Genomic DNA, 21,327 nt, shown 5'->3' with positions numbered 1-21,327 from the left:
TTCATTAAAACATAAGAACGTCCAGACTGGGTCAGACCAATGGTCCGTCCAATGCCAGGTGCCTCAGAATGAATGAACAGAACAGGTAATGATCAAGTGATCAATTTCCTGTCACCCATTCCCAGCTTCTGGGAATTAAAGATTCATCTTTAATTTCTGGAGACCCCAGGTCTGTCTCTTCCTGCTGAGGCCACGCCCAGCTCAGACTCCTCCCTCCCATGGCCCAGCCAGGGTGGGGACCTGAGAGTTCAGTTGGGGCGGAGGGAGGAAGGGCTGAGAGCTCAGAGCCACTTCTTTGGTCCACCTCTTCCCCACAAAGCACGACCCCCCGTCCCTTGCAGCCCCGAGACCGGAAAAGCTGTGCTCTTCCAGCCCTGGGACTGTGACGGGGAAGATTTTTCTCAAGAGCCCCCCAATCCACCACTGCTCCCACCCCTCTGGTGGCTTGAGGTTTGGGGAGACTTAGCTTCCCAAAGCGTCCATTAGCACTGCCCATGCCAGGTGTCTAGCTGCAATTTTAGATGCCAGAAAACCCTCTACCCTTCGGCTTCACAATACTGAGTGCAACGCAGGCTAAATACCTTTACACATCCAGGCCTACGGGACTTGCTCAAGATCTCTGGCAGAGCAAGGACTGGACCGCAGGGACCTGAACCCGGGGCTAGGTCCATAGGCACTGGGCCATGCTTCCTCGGAAGTTCCAGCTCTCGCAGACAGGCCCTGGATGGCAAAGATGACACCCAAACAATCCCCAACCTCCAAAATGTACTTTTTATTGATTTATTTTTTTTACACAAAGGCAGGCTGCGTCCTGTGGGCGGGCTCTCATCTGGTCCCGATGGTGACCTGCCAGACGCGGACCAGGTTATCTGTGTACCCAGCAAACAGGGTCTGGAGAGGAGAGAAAAGATGTGTTAGTAACGGGGTAGCTACAGCAGGCCTGGAGACAGATCAGCCCCCAGGAGAACAGTCAGGCTGAGGGCCTGCATCTGGGAGGGGCTCAAGCTCCCTCGCCTGATGCCAGTGCCCAGCTGGGAAAGTGGTGACGGGGTATGTTAGGGGGCAGGGAGAAAGGACCGGGCCTCAGCAGATCAGCGACATGGGGGGATGGGGCTCTGGGGAGAGCCAGGATGCTGGCGGGTATGGAGGCTGGGAGGGGTTGAATCTTGGTAGGAAGGGGGCTGAAGGCAAGGGGTCAGGTCTCTTGCCGGGGGAGGAGCAGCAGTGCTGGAGGGTAGGGAGGCGGGTGAAGACAAGAAAGGGGTGATGTTGGAGGGGCTGAATCTCTTGCTAGGAGAGGGCTGGAGGCTGGGAGGGGCTGGGCTCCATGCTGGACAGCGGGCTGGAGGGGATGGACCATGGGAAGGATCGGGATGGTGGCAGGGACAGAGGCAGAGAGAGCTCATGTCTCCTGGCAGCATGGAGGACGAAGGCCAGGCCCTGGGAAGTATCAGGGCTGTTGTCAGTGCAAGGAGGGGCTCGGGCGCTCATCGGCACATCTGCCCTCCCATGGGGTGTGAAAAGGGGAGTGGCTCACAGGACCATCTTCCCATAGGCTGAGGCGAGAGCAGGTCCCTTGGCTGCCTCTGCCCCCTGGGGCCAGTGGTGAGGATGCATAGGGCGCCTCCGGCCCCCACTGAAATATTGGCCCCAGCCCTTTTCATTTCTCCGTTACCTGTCCGTCCGCGGACCAGGCCAGTGAGGTGCACTGGGGCGGCTCGGCTTTGCTGCTGGTGCTGATCACCTCCTGCTTCAGCTCGTCCACGATGATCTTCCCCTCCAGGTCCTGTGGGGGAGAGGGGAAAAGGTCAGAGAAAGGACCCCACCCCCCGGAGGGCCATGGACCCCCTTCCCAGCTGTGCCCACACCAGGGCAGGTGCTGGGAGCTGGCTCAGAAACAGCCTCTGGGTTTCAGCACGGAGATGCAGTCAGATGGCATGATGTTTCATCACAGCCCCTGGGGGGCTCCAGACCCACAGCATGGCCTCACCCCACATTCCCCGGGGGCACCACACCCAGAAACCAGAGCACAGCCCCATCCCATATCCCACTCCCCATGGGGGACTGCAGATCTGACAGGGCCCAGAGATCACTATGGTGGAGGTGTCTCCCCTACGGGAAAACCCAAGACCTATTTCCTGGGGCAGAAGTGACCCCCAAGGGTGTCTCCACCATGGAAACCCCAGGCCAGGTCCCCTACAGAAACCGGCAAGGAAGGCAACTCTCTGGGTATTCCCTATAGAAAAGCATAAGCTCTGTTCCCTAATAAAGGAAGCACAGCAGATGCCTCCCAGAGGTGTGTCTTCTACACCCCCCTGGTCCCTAGTCCCTATAGAAAGGAGACAGAGAAGGAATCCCTGTGCCCTACAGAAAGGAGACACGGAGATAGGGAATTCCAGGGGAGTGGCCCCTAGAAACCCCAGGCTGTGCACTCTATATAAAAGGGAGCACAGAGGAGGGTGAAGTCCCCTGAAAGGCCCACCCCCGCCAGCAGGGGGCGCCCGCTCACCCAGATCTTGATGCTGGGCCCGGTGGCAGCGCAGAGCCAGTAGCGGTTGGGGCTGAAGCACAGGGCGTTGATGATGTCACCGCCGTCCAGCGTGTACAGGTGCTTGCCCTCGTTCAGGTCCCACAGCATGGCCTGGCCGTCCTGGGGGAAGAGAGAGCGTCAGACGGAGAAAGAGTCCCTCACCCACACCCACCCCATAACCAACCAGCCAGCAGCCTGCAACATGTACCAAGGAAATGACGCACCTTGGGAGTCAGGCAGCAAACCTTTAACCTGTGGCACTCCCTGCTGCAGGATAGCACCGAGAGAAAGGGTAACTAATATTTATTACTGCCTGCTATGTACTTTCCTGATGCCCAAGGACAGGTCCTGCACTGAGAGACTCAGATGAGGAGAAGGGGAGTAACAAACTGCTCAGATTCAAAACCAACAAGGTTCCCCTTAGGCAGAGGTGGGGCCATGTGGACTGGGGCGGGGGCTCAGAGTGGCTGTCCGGTGGCTTTGTGAGACTCTGACAGGGTAGAATGAGATTGGAAGCAGTGGTGAAGGGGAACAGGCAGGATCAGGGTGGTTGATCACACAGAGCTTTGATGGTGGTTGCAAGAAACTGGAGTTGGAGCCAACATTGGTCGGGGAGTCAAGGGAGGGGTCCAGAAGATGGATCAGACCGAAGGGCGAGGAAAGGGGAGTTTAGTAGCAGCATGGTGAAGGGATCAATAGTGTGTCTGTCTGTGTGGGCACAGAGGATGCTGCTGTGAATGACAAGGGAGCCCTCTGCCCCCCAAAAGCTCATAATGTCAGCAGAAGGCACGAGATGACAGGCGGATACAGACAGAGGAGCACAAGGAAGCAGCGATCTAAGCACAGCAGCTGCCTCACCACTAGTATCCGGCTGAGCTGGGGTGAATCCCAGTCAGCCCAGGGAGAGCTGGGCAGGGGCAGCTCAGAAACAGCCTCTGGGTTTCCGCACGCAGATGCAATCAGAAACTCAGTGGGTTTCATCACGGCTCAGCCCCGCTCCGACAGGCTGAGAGAGAGACAGACAGAGACAGAGAATGTCCCCCAGCCTCCCGGTGCGGGTAGCTCAGCCGAGATCTGTGACCCCTCAGGGCCGACAGAACCCAGAGAGGAAAGTGACCTCGATCCAGTCCTGCTGTCCATCCCCACCCTGCTTCCCAGTCCCGATCCCCACTGGAACCGGGCTGGGAACGGACCTTGCCACCAGATGCGCAGAGGGAGCCGTCAGGGGAGACCGTCACGGTGTTCAGGTAGCCGGTGTGCCCGATGTGGTTGGTCTTCAGCTTACAGTTGGCCAAGTTCCACACCTGGGGGCAGGAGAAGAACGTCACGTGATCAGCAGAGCGCGTTCCAGGCCAAGAAGGAACCCACGGATCATCCAGTCGGAGCTCCAGCATCTCCCAGGCAGGCAACCAATCGAACCCCCGAAGCATGGAACTTTAGGAACCTCCCCACCCATCCAAGTTTTTACGGCACTCGGCAGCACAGCTATGGAGTGCCTGCTTCTTCGGAGACCAATTCACCCAGAGGGCAGGACGCCAGCGCCTCAAGGACAGGACAACAAGCTGCGGAGACGAGACACGAGTCCCCAGCACTGAAATGCCCCCTTCACCACCCAGAAGCAACCAAGAGCTCATCCGCCCCCAGCCTATCCCCTGGCCCTAGGGCAACCTAGGGGAATTGTGGGACAATGGAAATTCCCGGGTGTCTCTGCGCCGATGCTCCCTGTCCCAGACCCAGCACCACTGGGAGCGGGAAGAGAAATGATCAACAGCCCAGGCCGAGACCCAACAATGGTCTGTGCCCTTCCCCGCTCCAAGCAGCCCCGGGTCAGCAGGGGGACCCGACCCCCTGCAGTGCACCGCGGCCTCAAACCCACCTTCACCAGCTTGTCCCAGCCGCAGGAGACGATGATGGGGTTGCTGCTGTTGGGGGAGAAGCGGACGCAGGACACCCACTCCGAGTGGCTCTCGTCCTGGGGAGAGAAGGAGGGGGAAGAGTTAGAGGAGAGAGATGGGAGACCAGGGATCTCTCACTCAACCTAGAGCTCTGCTCCCAACCCTCCACTCATGTCCCCACACCTTAGGGGCTCCACCCCACCAGCCCTAGGTTCACACCCCACCAGCCCTAGGTTCACCCCCCCCCCCCAATGTGAGCTGCTGCTCGAACCCCTGGCCCAGGGCTCCGCCGGCCCTCCCTGTGTCCCATCATAATTGCAGGACATGTCGTCAGGCCCCAGGGGGGTCAGCAGACGTGTCAGATCTAATCATCGGGACTGGGGAGGCAAGACAGAACCCTGGATCCTCTGCCAGCTGGGAGCAGGGCAAGTTCCCAGCAGGGGACACACACGGGGCAATTGCAGAGATGCTTCTAAATTAATGCATGGGAGCCCAGGGACTGTTGCTCCAGCTTAACTCAGAAGGGTTTCCCCAAAGACCCAGCGAGCGTCTCTTCCACGAAGTCCCCTACTGCAGAAAGGAAAGGCCCCAGATCCCATCCCCCAGCTCTTCTGAGCCAACTGTTTGTCAACCACCCCCTTCTCTGCAAGGCTTCGGAGGCCCTTCTCTCTCCCGGCCCCCCATGACCAGAGCGGCAGGTTTGCATTCAAAATGTAAGTGGGTTTTTACCACCACCAAACCCAAAGAGAAACAGTCAGGAGCATAGGACAGGAAATCAGGATGCCTGGGTTCAATCCCTGACTCTGGGAGGAGAGTGAGACCTAGTGGGTTAGAGCGGAGTGAGGCTGGGAATCTGAACTCCTGGGTTCTATCCCCGGCTCTGGTAGGGAAGCAGAATCTAGTGGGTTAGAGCAGGGGCCTGGGAATCAGGACTCCTGGGTTCTCTGTCCCTGACTCAGGGAGGTGATCGGGGTCTAGGGCAGACGCCTGACCCACCCCACAGCTCAGCAGCCCCATCCTATGTCTCACCTGCACCGTGTACTTGCAGACGCCCAGGGTGTTCCAGAGCTTGATGGTTTTGTCCCGGGAGCCCGAGACGATCTGGCGATTGTCGGATGAGAAGGCCACGCTCAGCACGTCCTTGGTGTGGCCCACGAAGCGGCGGGTGGTGGTACCTCTGCAAGGGAATAGACTCTCCTAAGTCACTCCCAGGCCAGCTACGGGAACCTCTCCTCACATCCCAGCTACGCCGGCCTCCCTCCTGCTAGGAGCAGGTCCTGTTCCCAAGCCACCCAGTGAAAAAATCCTCTTTAACCTCCACAGAGAGGAGCACAAAGGGTGGCGGCCAAGTGACAGGGGATCCCACTGAGACAGAAGCACATGCCAGGAACTAGCCAGGACATTAAACACGAAGGGGACCCCAAGATCCAGCAGTGGAGGGAGCTCAGCCAGATAAAAAAGGGGTGGATCCGAGGAAGAACGTGACAGGGTATTGAGACAAAGGAACAAAGGACTGTGATGTCATGGGGGATAAAAGCCAAGAGACAGCACAACACTTCCCTGTCTCTCCCGTTGTCCCATCATAATTGCAGGACATGTCATCACACCCCTGAGGGGTCAGCAGACATGTGTCAGATCTAATCATTGGGACTGGGAGGAAAGGGAGGGGTGCCTCAAAAAATCCAGATGCCCCAATGGCTGGAATCAGGGATGATTGGCCACGAGGTACATCCAATCCTGGGCCCAGCAAGAAACTACCCCACACATTTATGGTCTGGTTCTGGCCATTTCCCTGCAGCAGCGTCTCAAACTTTTCAGGTGTAAGACCCCTGATCTGATGTCAAAAACGTTCGCAGCCCCCCGAAGTTGACTATGAATGAATAAATAAAGGGTCGGTGATGACACGGCTAAACCTGTATAAATGACTGAGACCAGAGAACACTTGACTTGAAAGGGGAAGGGTGTGGGGGGGAACAAACTTTTGTTTTGCTTTAGGTTATAAGTGTCAATGCCTCATGACACCCCCCGACTGCCTTCGATGACCCCCACCAGGGGTCGTGATCATCCATTTCTGAAACACTGCCCTAGGGCACCATTAAGGGGTGCCACAACAAGCCAAGGGGCTCTAGGATAGGCATCCAGTCCCCCTCCCTGGCACGCCAACCCCTCCCCACTAAGGGGAGCTGCGATGGGCAGGACAAACAGGTCATGGGGCTGAGAGGAACCCGTCTGACTCGGTCACCCATAGGAACCCTCTCCCCTCCCACCCTCCTTCGTACAGGCTCTCGCTCTGCCAAGAAAGCCCATCTGATGTCTATGGCGCCCCCCTGCGCCCCAATCCATCACTCACGTGGTGAGGTCCCAGAGCCGCAGGGTGCCGTCCCAGGAGCCAGAGAGGGCGAACTGCCCGTCGGAGGAGATGACCACATCACTGACAAAGTGTGAGTGGCCGCGCAGGGCGCGCTGCGGGATCCCGTAGTTGGTCTCGTCCCTTGTCAGCTTCCACATGATGATGGTCTTGTCTGCGTGGAGGGAGCAGGGAGAGTCTAAGTCGGCTAGTCGCCTCTCTAACGGGCATTTCCTTTCAGGGAGTGACCTGACAGCCCTGGGAAGGGGAACCTGCCATTCCCACGCAGGCCTGGCATGACCCTATGACCATCCCCCCTTCATGCCAACCTAGGTGCTGTCGCACAGGAGACTGGCCTCCGTGGCCAGCGCCAAGAGCTAAATACACCACAGCCTGTTCCTCACCATGCCCCTCGCCTGGCCAGCCAATCCCACCAGCCTGGGGCTAGATCCAAACCGGTGCTGCTTAGAGGAGAAAGGCCTCGTATCCCACTTCATCCCCCACACAGCGCGTCACCCCATGACCTGGAGCCTGACTGGAGCCAGCCAGTCCTGTATCCCATTCCTTGGCCCCCCTCCCCATTTATGACCAGATCAGTGTCAGCTACAGGAGAAAGACCCCACATTCCAGCCCCCACCCTGAACCAGCCAATGCCCTGTCCTCATTTTTATATTCATGGGCCCAGCCCTGCCTGGGCCCAGCCCAGGCCTCTGCTAACGCTCCTTCCAGGCATCCCCTCATCATTGCAGGACATGTCATCAGAACCCAGGAGGGTCAGTGGATGAGCCACGTCTAATCATCAGGGCTGGGGAGAGGAGGCGTGGAGCAGCTCAATGGCGGTACCAGAGATGGATATTGATGCTCTGACAGGGATGCCCACAAGGACCCACACGCGGGGGTGGTGGTGGTGGTGTGTGTGTGTGTGTGTGTGTGTGTGTGTGTGTGTGTGTGTGTAAATGTGCCTGAGGCTGGTTGGAAAGCCCCAACGTTGCCCCTGTGGCCTTGTCACAGGCATGTCCATCCCCCTCTTCTATTGAGTTACTTCTCCCCCCATAGTATTTAGGCCTGAGACCCCTTCCTGGCTCCCTGCAGCTGGTCCCCCCCCATTTATCTACCGTATATGCCAGGTATCCAAGCCCCTCTCACTGGGTTCCACCCTCCCAGTCACCCCTGCGAGACAGGGTAAGTGCCCCCGTCACTGACAGGGAAACTGAGGCCTGGGGGGGGGTGGCCCTGATTTTCTGACATGCCCCCAAGATCGAGAGATAATTGGAGAGCCCTGGATGGGAAGTGCCCCGATAGGAGTCAGGGAATTACCCCTCCCCCCTACTGCATGTTATTCACCCCTAACCCCCCCATATCGCCCCTCCCAACACTCCTCCAACCTCCCCTCCCCCCAGTCACATAGTGCAGCCCCGCCCCCTCTCCAGGGATGACACTGGCTCTCTCCCCCCCCCCCCGGGAATGGATTCGTACCCCCCTTCCATAGCTGAGATGGTCCCTCCCTTGCCTGCCCCCACGGATGAGAATTGGTCTCTTCCCCTCCCCTCAGCCAGATGGGATCTTCTTCCCACCTCCGGGTGACTACGAGACGGTCTCCCCCCCCTCCCCGCTTGGAACCTGCCAGCGCGCTCCCATCATCAGTGACTAGGTTCTATTCTCCCCCGCACCGTGAGCGCAGCCTGACAATGTCCCCCTTCGCTCAGCACCCGCTACGAGATGGTTTCTCCCACTCCCCCCCACCCGCGGCCGGGCGCTTGGTCTGGCCCGCGGCGCTCACCGCGCGAGGCGGACAGGATCATGTCCGGGAACTGCGGGGTAGTGGCGATCTGGGTCACCCAGCCGTTGTGGCCCTTAAGGGTGCCGCGCAGGGTCATCTGCTCCGTCATGGCGGCGGCGGCGCGGGGGGCTCAGCTCGAGCGGGGAAGGAGGATGGAGGCGGATTCGGCAGCAGCCCGACCCGGCCCGTCCTCTCGCTCAGCTAGCGGCCCAGAGAGAAAGGAAGCCCCGACGTCACCCGGAAGCGGAAATAGCCTTCCCTCAGCGCGGCCGTACGGCAAGATGGCAGCCGGCAGGAGAAGAGGCAGGTCGCAAGATGGCCGCGGCCTTGTAGGTATTCAACTCAGGGAATCCCAACGGATCCAATAGTGGGACGTCCGTACTGCTCGTCCTATCGGAAAACCTGTTCCCTCCTTGCCCCGCCTCCTGCCGTGACGCTCCCCCCAGGTGACTTTGCCGCATGCGCAACGCTGCAAGGCGGGCGGCTGAAGAGGTGCTAGACCGGTGCTGGTGGGAGACGGGCACGTGGGGCTGCTGGGGGCTCCATGGCGAGGCGGGAGAGGGGCTCCGAGCAGGGCCCCAGACCAAGGCTGTGTGGCGAAGTATATTCCAGCCCGGCCCCGGCCACAATGCAGCCACATGTCCCGTCTGCCGCGATTATTTCCAAGAGCCGGTGTCTATCCCCTGCGGGCACAGCTTCTGCCGGGCCTGCATCAGCCGGTGCTGGGGGGAGTCGGAGACAAACTTCTCCTGTCCCCAGTGCCGAGGAACCGCCCCGCAGGGAAGCCAGCGGCCCAACTGGCAGCTGGGGGACCTGGTGGAGGGTGTGAAACCCTTGAAGGAGCCCGAGGGGGATCGAGTGCCAAAAAAACACATGAACCCCCTGAAATGGTTCTGCGAGGAGGATCAAACCCTCATCTGCGCGGTGTGAAAGAGATCCCGGGCGCACCGCACTCACAGGGTGGTTCCCATCAAGAAGGCTGCTCAGAAGTGCAAGGCAGGAAAACACGAACAACTAGCCGAAAGTTTAGACCTGAGTATACCAGTCCCCCCACCCAGGCCAGGTGGAAAGACCCAGGATCCCCATAGCTCGTTGCCAGCGTTGCTGTCCCCGACCCAGCTCTCTGTAGGAATGCACTGAGCATGTTCACAGGAAGCACGGGCTTCCCAGTGCTGGGGCAGGGGCTTCCCAATGTCTAGGGTGGCCAACCCTCCAGGACTGTCCTGGAGTCTCCAGGAATTAAAGATTCATCTCCAATTAAAGAGTGTTATGTGATGAAATCTCCAGGAATATGCCCAACCAAAATTGGCAGCACCACCTATGCGTAGTCACTGCAGCGACTCTTTGTCTGCTGTAACCTACTGAGGTGCTGCAGGAGCCTTAATTCAGTGAAACAGGGACTTCCCTACACCTCCCCACCCAGTGCTCATCTAGTTACATGCAGTGTTGCCAATTTAGTTATTGGTTGGAAATTTGAACTGAAATTGAAACATTAATACACACTTTAAAAGCCTATGCAGTGCATGATAAAATACCTGTCCCTGAAAAAGTAGAATAGGTTTGAAAAGTATGAACAAAGACGAGCTTCCTCTCACAACTGTTGTTTTTTCTGACGTTGACTTATTAGTTTTTGGCAATGTTGGCCGACCTTATAATTTAAAATTATGACTTGTAAGCAAGGTCCGAATGAGCTGTCCCCTGACAGTTCGTGATGAACCAGGGTGGGCAGCAATGGGGAGCCATGTGGGGGCCCGAGCAGACTCCTGCCCAATGTCCCTGCCCCCTAGGCTTCCTACCCAGGGCAGGCAGGGGGTTCACAGTTCCTCACAGCTGCTTGTCCATCTCTTACCATCAGAGTCCTACGTAGATACAAAATTTGTATCCGCATCCGCACTAGTCGCAAAAATGGTCCATGGATATCCGCAGATATGAAACGGTTCCCCACGGATTTGCAGGGCTCTACTCTTCTGTGCTTGAAATACATGGGAAATAGTTTTGCCATCTGCTCTGGGGAGCCATATAGATGTGCTAAATGCTTAGTAAGGAATCTGTTTGTCAAAAAACGTTTCCTGAATCTTTTTGTTTGTCTATATTGTTACTCACATACTTGCTGACAGGCACTTTGAAATAAATTACCAAAATAAATGAAAATGGCATGATTATATTGTGTTGTTTTAACACCTAAAATATGCAGAATTTTAAAATATTGTGCACAGAGTTTTTAATTCTTTGGCACAGAATTCCCTCAGGTCAAAAATACGTAAGGCCTGGTCTAGATTACGGGTAGGTCAACGTAAGATGCTTTCCATCCATCTAGCTGTAGAAGTGTTTTCGTTTAAAATTGGCTCCTTCTGACATAAGTGCCTTTCTATGCCAACCTAATAACACCACCTCCCCAAGTGGCGTAGACTCATGGTGGATGTCATTACGTTGAGGCAGTGTCAGTGCAGACACTGTTGCTTGCTGGGACTGTTACTGGCTTTCAGGGACTGTTGCACAATGCCCCCCACTGACTGTACAATCGATACAAGCGCTCATGGTGATGGTGTGCACTGCCGACACAAGGAGCCAAATGTGTGTGCACACAAGCAATTTAAGAACTGTGATGGCTGCCTGCTGACATGCATAGTCAATCCAATTTTGTCACGTAGACCTGGCCTCACATACCATGTTTCTTTGCTCAGAAACCAATCCAGACGCAAGTGCAGACTTGGAAGGAAAAGATAAAAGATCTCAGATTCAGACTGTCCACGGAGAGGAGAAAACAGAAATGCCTGGTATGTGTCTGTTATTAATCTGTAGGTATGTGTGGGGTGCATAACGGGACTGCTGCTTACTGATTTCCCCCTCTTGACCAGGGGTGTCTCTGAAGGGCCCGCCTCTCCATTTTTCCCTCTCTTCAGGTCTTTTAAGAACTCACAGAGGCTTTCTCTGATTGCCAGTACACCTTCCAGGGGTTATTTTCATTCAAGAACCAGTTTAGAACAACCCAGAGTCTTAAACTGAAGTCCATTCCATCAACACAAAGAAAAGGTCCATACTTAGCTCTAGAGAGAGATGAGATGGGGGAGGTGATATCTTTTATTGGACCAACTTCTCTTGGTGGAATGTACAAGTTTTCCAATGCATGGAATTCTTTGTCAGGACCCAAAGAAGAGCTCGACAGTTTGTACGTTCCACCAACAGAAATTGGTCCAATAAAAAATATTACCTCACCCACCTTCTCTTTCTATCATCCTGAGACCAGCACAGCTACAACACTGCAACCAACTATGGAAGATCCTTAGCTTGCGCACTTTCTCTCGCCACCCAGGGCCCTTCTTCCTTTCTGATCTGATCTCCCAAACATTTCCTCCTCGCTGGGGCCCACTCCCAAACACAGTCACGGTTCCCCCCTACCCCAAGTCTCCACCTTATTAGTCTTTACCCTCCAAGCTTCCTGGTGTCATGTCCTGCCTTCTCCCCCATGCAGTTGCTTTCTCTTCAGGTGGGGCTTGCTCTGTAATCAGGATTGGCCTAGCTCCATACTCTCTAGCTCATGGGACAAGCTGCCCTGTTCCAGAGTGTCTAGCTGCGCAAACCCAGGAGACTCTCTTTTCTTTGCTTGTATGGTTGCATCCATGTGTGTCTCTTCTTTCATCTCTGTGCGAGCATCGTGATTCTCCTAATTTGTTTGTCTTGATCTATGATGATTTTTTTCACCTTCCTTTGGTGTCTATCACAATAAACTGCTGCAGTTGTCGATCTGAAACCTGCTCTTTGTGTTTGCATTGTTGGCGCCCAAGAGGCAGCACAAGGAAAAATTAGGGCCATCACAGTGTTAACAGACATTATGACCAAAGTGGGAATCTTTGGGGAAAACACTGATATAGTAGCACGGGGAGAGCTTATGTCAAAAGGCCCTGTTGACATTTCACAAGTGGCAATGAAATTCTCCTGAATGTGCACACATGGCCAAGGGGGTCACTGGAAATATGTGGTGCAATGTATCATATGACAAGTCCCCTGCCTGCCCCTTTCCCTATTTGTGCCCATCGATTACAGGAGAACACAGATGCTGAGAGACAGAAAAATATGCTGGAAATTATGCAACCTGAACCACTGGGCTAGAAGTTACAAGGAAGCCTCTTTTCCCCAGCCATTTTTGTGTAACTGTAACACTGACAAACCCTGGTTGTCGGCAGGTGGAATCAAACTTGGACCTCTGAAGCTTAGTGTATGAGCCACATGGCTCTTAGCCAAGGCTGTAGCAGACTTATCAATCCCTGGATGGTCTAGATGCCACTCGTGGAGGATGGAGCACCACACCGAGTAAGGCTGGATTACATAGCTAGAGATCCAGCACAGGTGATCTCTGAGCTCACTGGATCGGGCCCCACGGGCAGGTTAGGTAGGGCAACGCCTCTCTTCCCTCCCACCCCCAGTTAGTGGATTGCTCTGGGGTGTGGGCATCCGGATGTATGTGAGAAGTATGGGTAATAAGCAGGAAGAACTGGAAGTGCTAATAAATACAACTATGACATTGTTGGCATCACTGAAACTTGGTGGGATAATACACATGATTGGAATGTTGGTGTGGATGGGTACAGCTTGCTCAGGAAGGATAGACGGGAAAAAGGGAGGAGGTGTTGATTTATATATTAAAAATGTACACACTTGGACCAAGGTGGAGATGGACGTAGGAGACGGAAGTGTCCAGAGTCTCTGGGTTAGGCTAAAAGGGGTAAAAAACAAGGGTGATGTCATGCTAGGAGTCTACTACAGGCCACCTAACCAGGTGGAAGAGGTGGATGAGGCTTTTTTTAAACAACTAACAAAATCATCCAAAGCCCAAGATTTGGTGGTGATGGGGGACTTCAACTATCCAAATATATGTTGGGAAAATAACACAGCGGGGCACAGACTAGCCAACAAATTCTTGGACTGCATTGCAGACAACTTTTTATTTCAGAAGGTTGAAAAAGCTACTGGGGGGAAGCTGTTCTAGGCTTGATTTTAACAAATAGGGAGGAACTCGTTGAGAATCTGAAAGCAGAAGGCAGCTTGGGTGAAAGTGATCATGAAATCATAGAGTTTGCAATTCTAAGGAAGGGTAGAAGGGAGTACAGCAAAATAGAGAGAATGGATTTCAGGAAGGCGGATTTTGGTAAGCTCAGAGAGCTGATAGGTAAGGTCCCATGGGAATCAAGACTGAGGGGAAAAACAACTGAGGAGAGTTGGCAGTTTTTCAAAGGGACACTATTAAGGGCCCAAAAGCAAGCTATTCCACTGGTTAGGAAAGATAGAAAATGTGGCAAAAGATCACCTTAGCTTAACTACGAGATCTTGCATGATCTAAAAAATAAAAAGGAGTCATATAAAAAATGGAAACTAGGACAGATTACAAAGGATGAATATAGGCAAACAACACAGGAATGCAGGGGCAAGATTAGAAAGGCAAAGGCACAAAATATGAGCTCAAATTAGCTACGGGAATAAAGGGAAACAAGAAGACTTTTTATCAATACATTAGAAGCAAGAGGAAGACCAAAGACAGGGTAGGCCCATTGCTCAGTGAAGAGGGAGAAACAGTAACAGGAAACTTGGAAATGGCAGAGATGCTTAATGACTTCTTTGTTTCGGTCTTCACCGAGAAGTCTGAAGGAATGCCTAACCTGGTGAATGCTAATGGGAAGGGGGTAGGTTTAGCAGATAAAATAAAAAAAGAACAAGTTAAAAATCACTTATAAAAGTTAGATGCCTGCAAGTCACCAGGGCCTGATGAAATGCATCCTAGAATACTCAAGGAGCTAATAGAGGAGGTATCTGAGCTTCTAGCTATTATCTTTGGAAAATCATGGGAGACGGGAGAGATTCCAGAAGACTGGAAAAGGGCAAATATAGTGCCCATCTATAAAAAGGGAAATAAAAACAACCCAGGAAACTACAGACCCTTTTAACTTCTATGCCAGGGAAGATAATGGAGCAAGTAATTAAGGAAATCATCTGCAAACACTTGGAAGATGGTAAGGTGATAGGGAATAGCCAGCATGGATTTGTAAAGAACAAATCGTGTCAGACTAATCTGATAGCTTTCTTTGATAGGATAACGAGCCTTGTGGATAAGGGAGAAGCTGTGGATGTGGTATACGTAAACTTTAGTAAGGCATTTGATACGGTCTCACATGATATTCTTATCGATAAACTAGGCAAATACAATTTAGATGGGGCTACTATAAGTTGGGTGCATAACTGGCTGGATAACCGTACTCAGAGTTGTTATTAATGGTTCCCAATCCTGCTGGAAAGGCATAACAAGTGGGGTTCCGCAGGGGTCTGTTTTGGGACTGGCTCTGTTCAATATCTTCATTAACGATTTAGGTATTGGCATAGAAAGTACGCTTATTAAGTTTGCGGATGATACCAAACTAGGAGGGATTGCAACTGCTTTGGAGGACAGGGTCATAATTCAAAATGATCTGGACAAATTGGAGAAATGGTCTGAGGTAAACAGGATGAAGTTTAACAAAGACAAATGCAAAGTGCTCCACTTAGGAAGGAACAATCAGTTTCACACATACAGAATGGGAAGAGACTGTCCAGAAAGAAGTATGGCAGAAAGGGATCTAGGGGTTATAGTGGACCACAAGCTAAATATGAGTCAACAGTGTGATGCTGTTGCAAAAAAAGCAAACATGATTCTGGGGTGTATTAACAGGTGTGTTGTGAGCAAGACACGAGAAGTAATTCTTCCGCTCTACTCTGCGCTGGTTAGGCCTCAACTGGAGTATTGTGTCCAGTTCTGGGCACCGCATTTCAAGAAAGATGTGGAGAAATTGGAGAGGGTCCAGAAAAGAGCAACAAGAATGATTAAAGGTCTTGAGAACATGACCTATGAAGGAAGGCTGAAAGAATTGGGTTTGTTTAGTTTGGAAAAGAGAAGACTGAGAGGGGACATGATAGCAGTTTTCAGGTATCTAAAAGGGTGTCATAAGGAGGAGGGAGAAAACTTGTTCACCTTAGCCTCTAAGGATAGAAGAAGCAATGGGTTTAAACTGCAGCAAGGAAGGTTTAGGTTGGACATTAGGAAAAAGTTCCTAACTGTCAGGGTGGTTAAACACCGGAATAAACTGCCTAGGGAGGTTGTGGAATCTCCATCTCTGGAGATATTTAAGAGTAGGTTAGATAAATGCCTATCAGGGATGGTCTAGATTTGGTCCTGCCAAGAGGGCAGGGGACTGGACTCGATGACCTCTCGAGGTCCCTTCCAGTCCTAGAATCTATGAATTATGTCTGGTTTGAAGTAAGAACATAGGCACCTTGGGCACTCGTACTGCAAAAATGTAGGTATTGAGTGAGTTTAGGTGCCTGTAGGGTTTGGTGGCAGCTGAGGGGGCCGGTTTGTGGATTTCAGTGAGGCCTGATGCTGGGATTTAGGCACACAGTGTCAGGTGCCTAAGTCCTTTTGTGAATCTGGCCCCAAGTCAGTTTAGGCACCTACAGATTTAGAAGGCAGAGGAGAGGGGTTTTGTGGATGGCTATGGCGCCTGAAATCGGGGCATGGGCACCAAAGTCTGGGGGTTTTGTTGCCCAAGTACCTGGGTCTACCTGCCCTGAATAGAGCAAGTTATTCTACAGGCTGCTTGACCCCACAGTTTTCGCTTTAAAGAGGATCAGAACATAGTGAACAGGAGAGAGTCACGTCTAAAAGAAATAATTACCCAGCAAATGGCAATTCCTTAGCAAAGCCTGTTTCTTCCTAGGTGTGAGAATGAGAAGGTTCCGCAGATGGTGGCGAGTCCTTTTAGGTGGAAAAAGTTCTTCCTTTCCATGAAGAGTCTAAACGATTGTGTGAGGCGTATCAAAGGTATCAAGAAGGATGAATCAAAATGTGACGGTGGGAGGACATGGGCTCTGGCTAAACCAGGGGTAGGCAACCTTTCAGAAGTGGTGTGCTGAGTCTTCATTTATTCACTTTATATTAAGGTTTCACGTGCTGGTAATACATGTTAACGTTTTTTAGAAGGTGTCTCTCTCTAAGTCTATATTATATAACTAAACTATTGTTGTATGTAAAGTAAACAAGATTTTCAAAATGTTTAAGAAGTTTCATTTAAAATTAAATTAAAATGCTGATCTTATGCCACCAGCCTGCTTCCAGCCTGGGGTTCTGTTCACCTAGGCCTGCAGTGGGCTGAGCCGGGCCTGTGGCCGGGACACCGGCTGGCAAGGGGCCGATAGCTGGGACCCCAGACCTGGTGGGGGAATTCAGGGGTCAGGGCAGAGGGTGCAGGGCAGAAGGCTGGGTGTGTGGGGGGGGATTCAGAGGGTGCAGGGCAGAAGGCTGGGTGTGTGTGGGGGGATTCAGAGGGTGCAGGGCAGAAGGCTGGGTGTGTGTGGGGGGGTTCAGAGGTCAGGGCAGAGGGCAGTGGGGATGTGGGGGGTTCAGGGCAGAAGGCTGGGGCTGTGGGGGGATTCAGGGGTCAGGGCAGAGGGCTGGGTGTGTGGGAGGGTTCAGAGGGTGCAGGGCAGAAGGCTGGGTGTGTGGGGGGGGGGGTTCAGAGGTCAGGGCAGAGGGCAGTGGGGATGTGGGGGGTTCAGGGCAGAAGGCTGGGTGTGTGTGGGGGGATTCAGGGGTCAGGGCAGAAGGCTGGGTGTGTGTGTGTGTGGGTACAGGGCAGAAGGCTGGGTGTTGGGGGGGGACTCGAGGTCAGGGCAGAGGGCTGGGAGGTGTGGAGGTGCAGGGCAGAAGGCTGGGTGTGGGGGGGGAGGTCAGGGCAGAAGGCTGGGTGTGTGAGTGGGGGGGTTCAGGGCAGAGGGCTGGGGGGTGTGGAGGTGCAGGGCAGAAGGCTGGGTGTGGGGGGGGAGGTCAGGGCAGAAGGCTGGGTGTGTGAGTGGGGGGGTTCAGGGCAGAGGGCTGGGGGGTATGGGGGTGCTCCCAGCCCCCTGCCCCAAATGGCTCATGGCAGGGGGCTGGGAGGGATATGACCCGTTCCACCCCCTTCTCCCAGGCTCTGTCCCTACCTCTCTCTGCATCCTCTACGGAGCAGCGAGCACGCTGTGCTTGGCTCTGCTCCGCTCCCCCTCCCCCTCACAAGGGCCATCGTCGGCAGGGAGAGGGAGGAGGAGGGTCCGGAACTCACCAACCTGTGGGAAGAAGCGGGGGAGGGGGGAAGCTTGGCTGCCGCAGGACCAAGCTTCTGCCTCCTGCCCCGGCAGGGGAGAGTGGTGGGCGGGGGGGGCTGAGTGGGGTGGGGGGCCGGGACCCCCCCCACCGCTCTCCCCTGCCGGGGCAGGAGGCAGAAGCTTGGTCCTGCAGTAGCCAAGTTTCCCTCCTCCCCTGCTTCTTCCCCCAGCGTGGCGCTTTCTGGCCCCTCCTCCTCCTCTCACCGGGCAGGCAGCGTGCCACTCAAAATCGGCTGGCGTGCCATGTTTGGCACGCATGCCGTAGGTTGCCAACCCCTGGGCTAAACAATGTTAATGTCAAGCCCAACTCAACAGTAGTAAATAAAAAGATTATACATTCCCGGGAAACCCTGGGAAGGGTCAGGGAAGAGAAAATACAATAAAGAACCAACAATAATAAGTGAAATTCATTATTTTCCATTGTCTCCCTTCATTTCTCTTGGGGTAGTTGAGCTCCCTTCCCTTGTGTTTGTGTCACAGAAATGAAACACGTTAGTTGTTGGAAATCTTGTCATAAATATGAGAGTATGAAAACACATTTTCCCCCACCCCCTTCTCTCTAGACAGTCTGCTATCTGGCACGGAGAAGAAATGGAATCAATTTTTGGCAAAGGAGAGGGAAAACGTAGGTGAAAGGGGTAAGTTTTCCTGTGGATATTGTCATGAGGAGAACCACCAAAGAGGAGACGCATTTGTGGATTCAGATTCACTTGCAGAAGAAAATTCTGGGCTCAAACAGAGCCGTTGTTAAGGACCAGGACAAGGGCGGTTAGAACAGGGGCCTGAAAACAAAGCGGAGGGTCAGCACCCGAGTCAGTGGCCAGATGCTAGAGTCATAGGTCAAGCCAGAGTCCAAGCCAGGAACGGGAGCCAAAGGTCAGAACTGGAGTCAGAGGCTGAATGCCAAATATCAGAGCCACAGTCAGATTCCAGCCAAGAGTCAGGCTTAATTAGTTTAGTTGGACCCAGGGGTGGAGCTGGGTGTTCCTCTGCCTGAGATTCCTGTGGGTCGTGCCACCGGTGGGGCCTGGGTTCTATCGGCCACTCACCCACCCCCTACTAACAAGCTGTTAGGTGGTAGCTGGGTCCCAACTTGGAGGCCCGTGGACCTGTGGTGAGGGAGCGGGGCTCCTCATGGCAGTTTCCCACCACTGGAGATTTGTAGGAATGGGGCGGGGCTGAGAGGCCATCATCGATCTAAGCACACGAGTGAGGAGGGGGTTGTGGTGCCATATACAGATGGGCTTGGAGTCAGTGATGTGATGTCTCCACCCTCTTCTGGGTGAGGGTGGTGGGCCAGCCTGACCATCCCCCAGTGTCTCAGGGGGGCACGACTTCCATCATTCTTTGCTCCAGTCCCAATGCTTTCCTGTCTTTTTTTTCCTCCTGGATTCAGCTGCTGTATTCCCACATTCCTGCCCTTCCATGGGCTGCGAGCGGGAACTCTGTGGGGAGAGCAGTCTTCCTTCCCCATGGGCGGGGGAGGGCTCTCCTTCCACCCAGTGTCAGGGGGAGCTGCAGTGAAATCACCGCTCAGCCCCCAGCGGGGCTGTTCCCTAGAACCTGGGACGGGCAGGAAATCAGGGAGGGCCCCAGTCAGGACAGGGCTACTGGGGAATGTGAGAAATGGTCCCAGTGTCCCCCAGGGTTGAGCTCTGCCTCTAACACTCTGATTCTCTCTCTCCCCCCAGTGAATGTGACTCTGGATCCAGACACGGCTCATCCCCAACTCGTCCTGTCTGAGGATGGGAAAAGTGTGAGATGGGAAGACACATGGCAGGATCTGCCCAACAACCCTGAGAGATTTGACTCTTGGGCCTGTGTGCTGGGCTGTGAGGGATTCACCTCGGGGAGACATTGCTGGGAGGTGGGGGGTGGGGGAGTCTATGTTGTGGGGGTGGCCAGAGAGTCTGTGGGGAGGAAGGGAGAGATCAGCTTTAGCCCCAAGGAGGGGATCTGGTCTGTAGGTCAGGCTGGAGGTCAGTACTGGGCTCTCACCTCGCCTAAGAAAGTCATCTTGCCTCTGAGCTGCATCCCCCAGAGGATCTGGGTTTCTCTGGATTACGAAGAGGGGCTGGTGACATTTTTTGATGCTGATAATGAGTCCCTCATCTTCCCCTACCAGAGGGCCTCTTTCACTGGGGAGAGAGTCCTCCCTTTTTTTGTGTGTGAGGAAAGTGTCCAGCTCTGCCTCCTTCAGAGATGAGGGTTTAAATCCACAACCCCACCAGTCATTCCTCATAAAGGTCACCGTCATGTCTGCGTTGCACCCCCACGATTTCTCCACAGCCCAGAAAGAAAGAGCGACACCAAATTAAACCTAGCCACTGCTTCAGCAGAGTGTGCAACCCCTGTCTCAGGCAGCTCTCAGCCCAGTGCCTTCCAACATGGGAAACCGAGGCCAAACATGCATCGTCCCCAGAGGGGGATCCACTGCCGGCCAGCTTGTGCCACCTGCCCTGCAGCTGGGACAGAGCCCCATTGGGCCCAGCTGCCTCTCAGCCCAGAGAAAGGGATTCTCTGGATTCCCTGTTCAATTTGTGGTGTATAAATAACTTCCAACTGCCCTGCTCCTCACTGTCCCTGTGCCCCCATGTAACGATCTCGAGTCCCCAGCTGCTCTGTTCCCCTTCACCCGCTAGAAACTGGCTCCCAGTGAGAGAGCCCAGAATGAGCCACTTTCTCTCCCTGGAGAGAAGCTGGGTGCTGCGGAGGGAGATAGGCCCATGTGGGCCCTGGCGGCTGGGGATGGCCAGCCAGGGAGGAGCTGGAATTCTGTAACTCACCTTCCAGCTAAAGAACTAGCCTCTCTGCTGCCGCCCTAGAGTCACTCCTTGGGTTAGGAGGGTGGTAACTAGCACTGGGCAGTTGTGTGACTAGAGGGGGCAGAAACCCTCTACTCGGGAGAGTTTGGAGTGTCAGTCACTGTGTGAACCGGGTTGGGGTTTCTGTACTGTACAGCTCTGTTTATTTTATGGGCAAGGGCCTAGGTCGCGGCTGTGTAGTGGCTGCTTATTGTGCTAAGCATGCTCATTCCGGAGTCCTCCCTCTGTTTGTTTGTTTGTATCTTCCTGCTTTCCTCTCCTCACATACAAAGATTGTGAGCTCTTCGGGGCACAGGCTGTCTTGAAATACAGCACCATGGGCCCCAGAGCCCCGACTTGTACGGGCACGTGCTAACACGATCCAAATAACACATCATAACACTAATGAATGACTTGCCATTTGAAGCATTTGTTTCTTTTCAGCACCTTTTGTGTGTTACAGGATTTCCTGCCAATTAGAAATTAAGAATCCTCAACTGCAAGGAGGGTTTGGTGGGCATTTGACAGGGTTATTTTAGCAAATGTTATTTTTATTTTTATTTTTTTTTATGATTCACGTAATCCGGGACCAAAGTGTTTTTAGAACAGGATTTCTAGGGGATGCTACAGGGCTCTCTTGGCTGGGCCGTGTGGCATTAAATACAGAAATAAACATGGGAGCGAACAAAAAGAGTTGCCGCCTTCTCTTTCTTTACTGAAACATTCCTTGTCCCCAAGATGGGTTGCAGCTGCAGCCAGACGAGCCACGCCCCCCCCTTGTCAGTTTAAGACGTATCCTGCCCCGT

At 53.8% G+C, this 21,327-nt stretch overlaps 1 protein-coding gene and 1 long non-coding RNA gene across 2 annotated transcripts; one reads left to right on the top strand and one right to left on the bottom strand.

Annotated features, from left to right (window-relative positions):
• Window positions 1–753: 753 nt before the first annotated feature.
• On the bottom strand, window positions 754–12,475 carry RACK1 (receptor for activated C kinase 1). Its single transcript, XM_005286706.5, has 8 exons — window positions 8,553–12,475; window positions 6,776–6,947; window positions 5,455–5,602; window positions 4,407–4,502; window positions 3,724–3,834; window positions 2,510–2,650; window positions 1,676–1,786; window positions 754–891 (listed from the first exon to the last, which is right to left on the bottom strand). Exons 1-8 carry the CDS (start codon window positions 8,659–8,661, stop codon window positions 826–828), a joined length of 954 nt encoding a protein of 317 aa, XP_005286763.1. The 5' UTR covers window positions 8,662–12,475; the 3' UTR covers window positions 754–825.
• LOC112059629 (uncharacterized) lies at window positions 11,219–21,212 on the top strand. The gene is made up of 4 exons (XR_010592093.1): window positions 11,219–11,329; window positions 16,295–16,398; window positions 18,281–18,355; window positions 19,409–21,212. It is a non-coding gene; the product is annotated as an uncharacterized LOC112059629 (long non-coding RNA).
• Window positions 21,213–21,327: the final 115 nt, after the last annotated feature.

This window comes from Chrysemys picta, chromosome 12 (assembly GCF_011386835.1).
Source record: "Chrysemys picta bellii isolate R12L10 chromosome 12, ASM1138683v2, whole genome shotgun sequence".
Lineage (NCBI taxonomy): Eukaryota > Metazoa > Chordata > Testudines > Emydidae > Chrysemys > Chrysemys picta.
Note: the sequence above shows the minus strand (reverse complement) of the source record. Positions and strands in the feature narration are given on the sequence as shown.

Coding starts and splice junctions, on each gene's coding strand:
- RACK1 (XM_005286706.5), bottom strand. CDS start 8,661: ATGACGGAGCAGATGACCCTGCGCGGCACCCTTAAGGGCCACAACGGC. Junction 4,503..5,454: donor TCTGCAAGTACACGGTGCAG/GTGAGACATAGG, acceptor TTCTCTCCCCAG/GACGAGAGCCACTCGGAGTG. Junction 1,787..2,509: donor GGCCCAGCATCAAGATCTGG/GTGAGCGGGCGC, acceptor TCTCCCCCACAG/GACCTGGAGGGGAAGATCAT.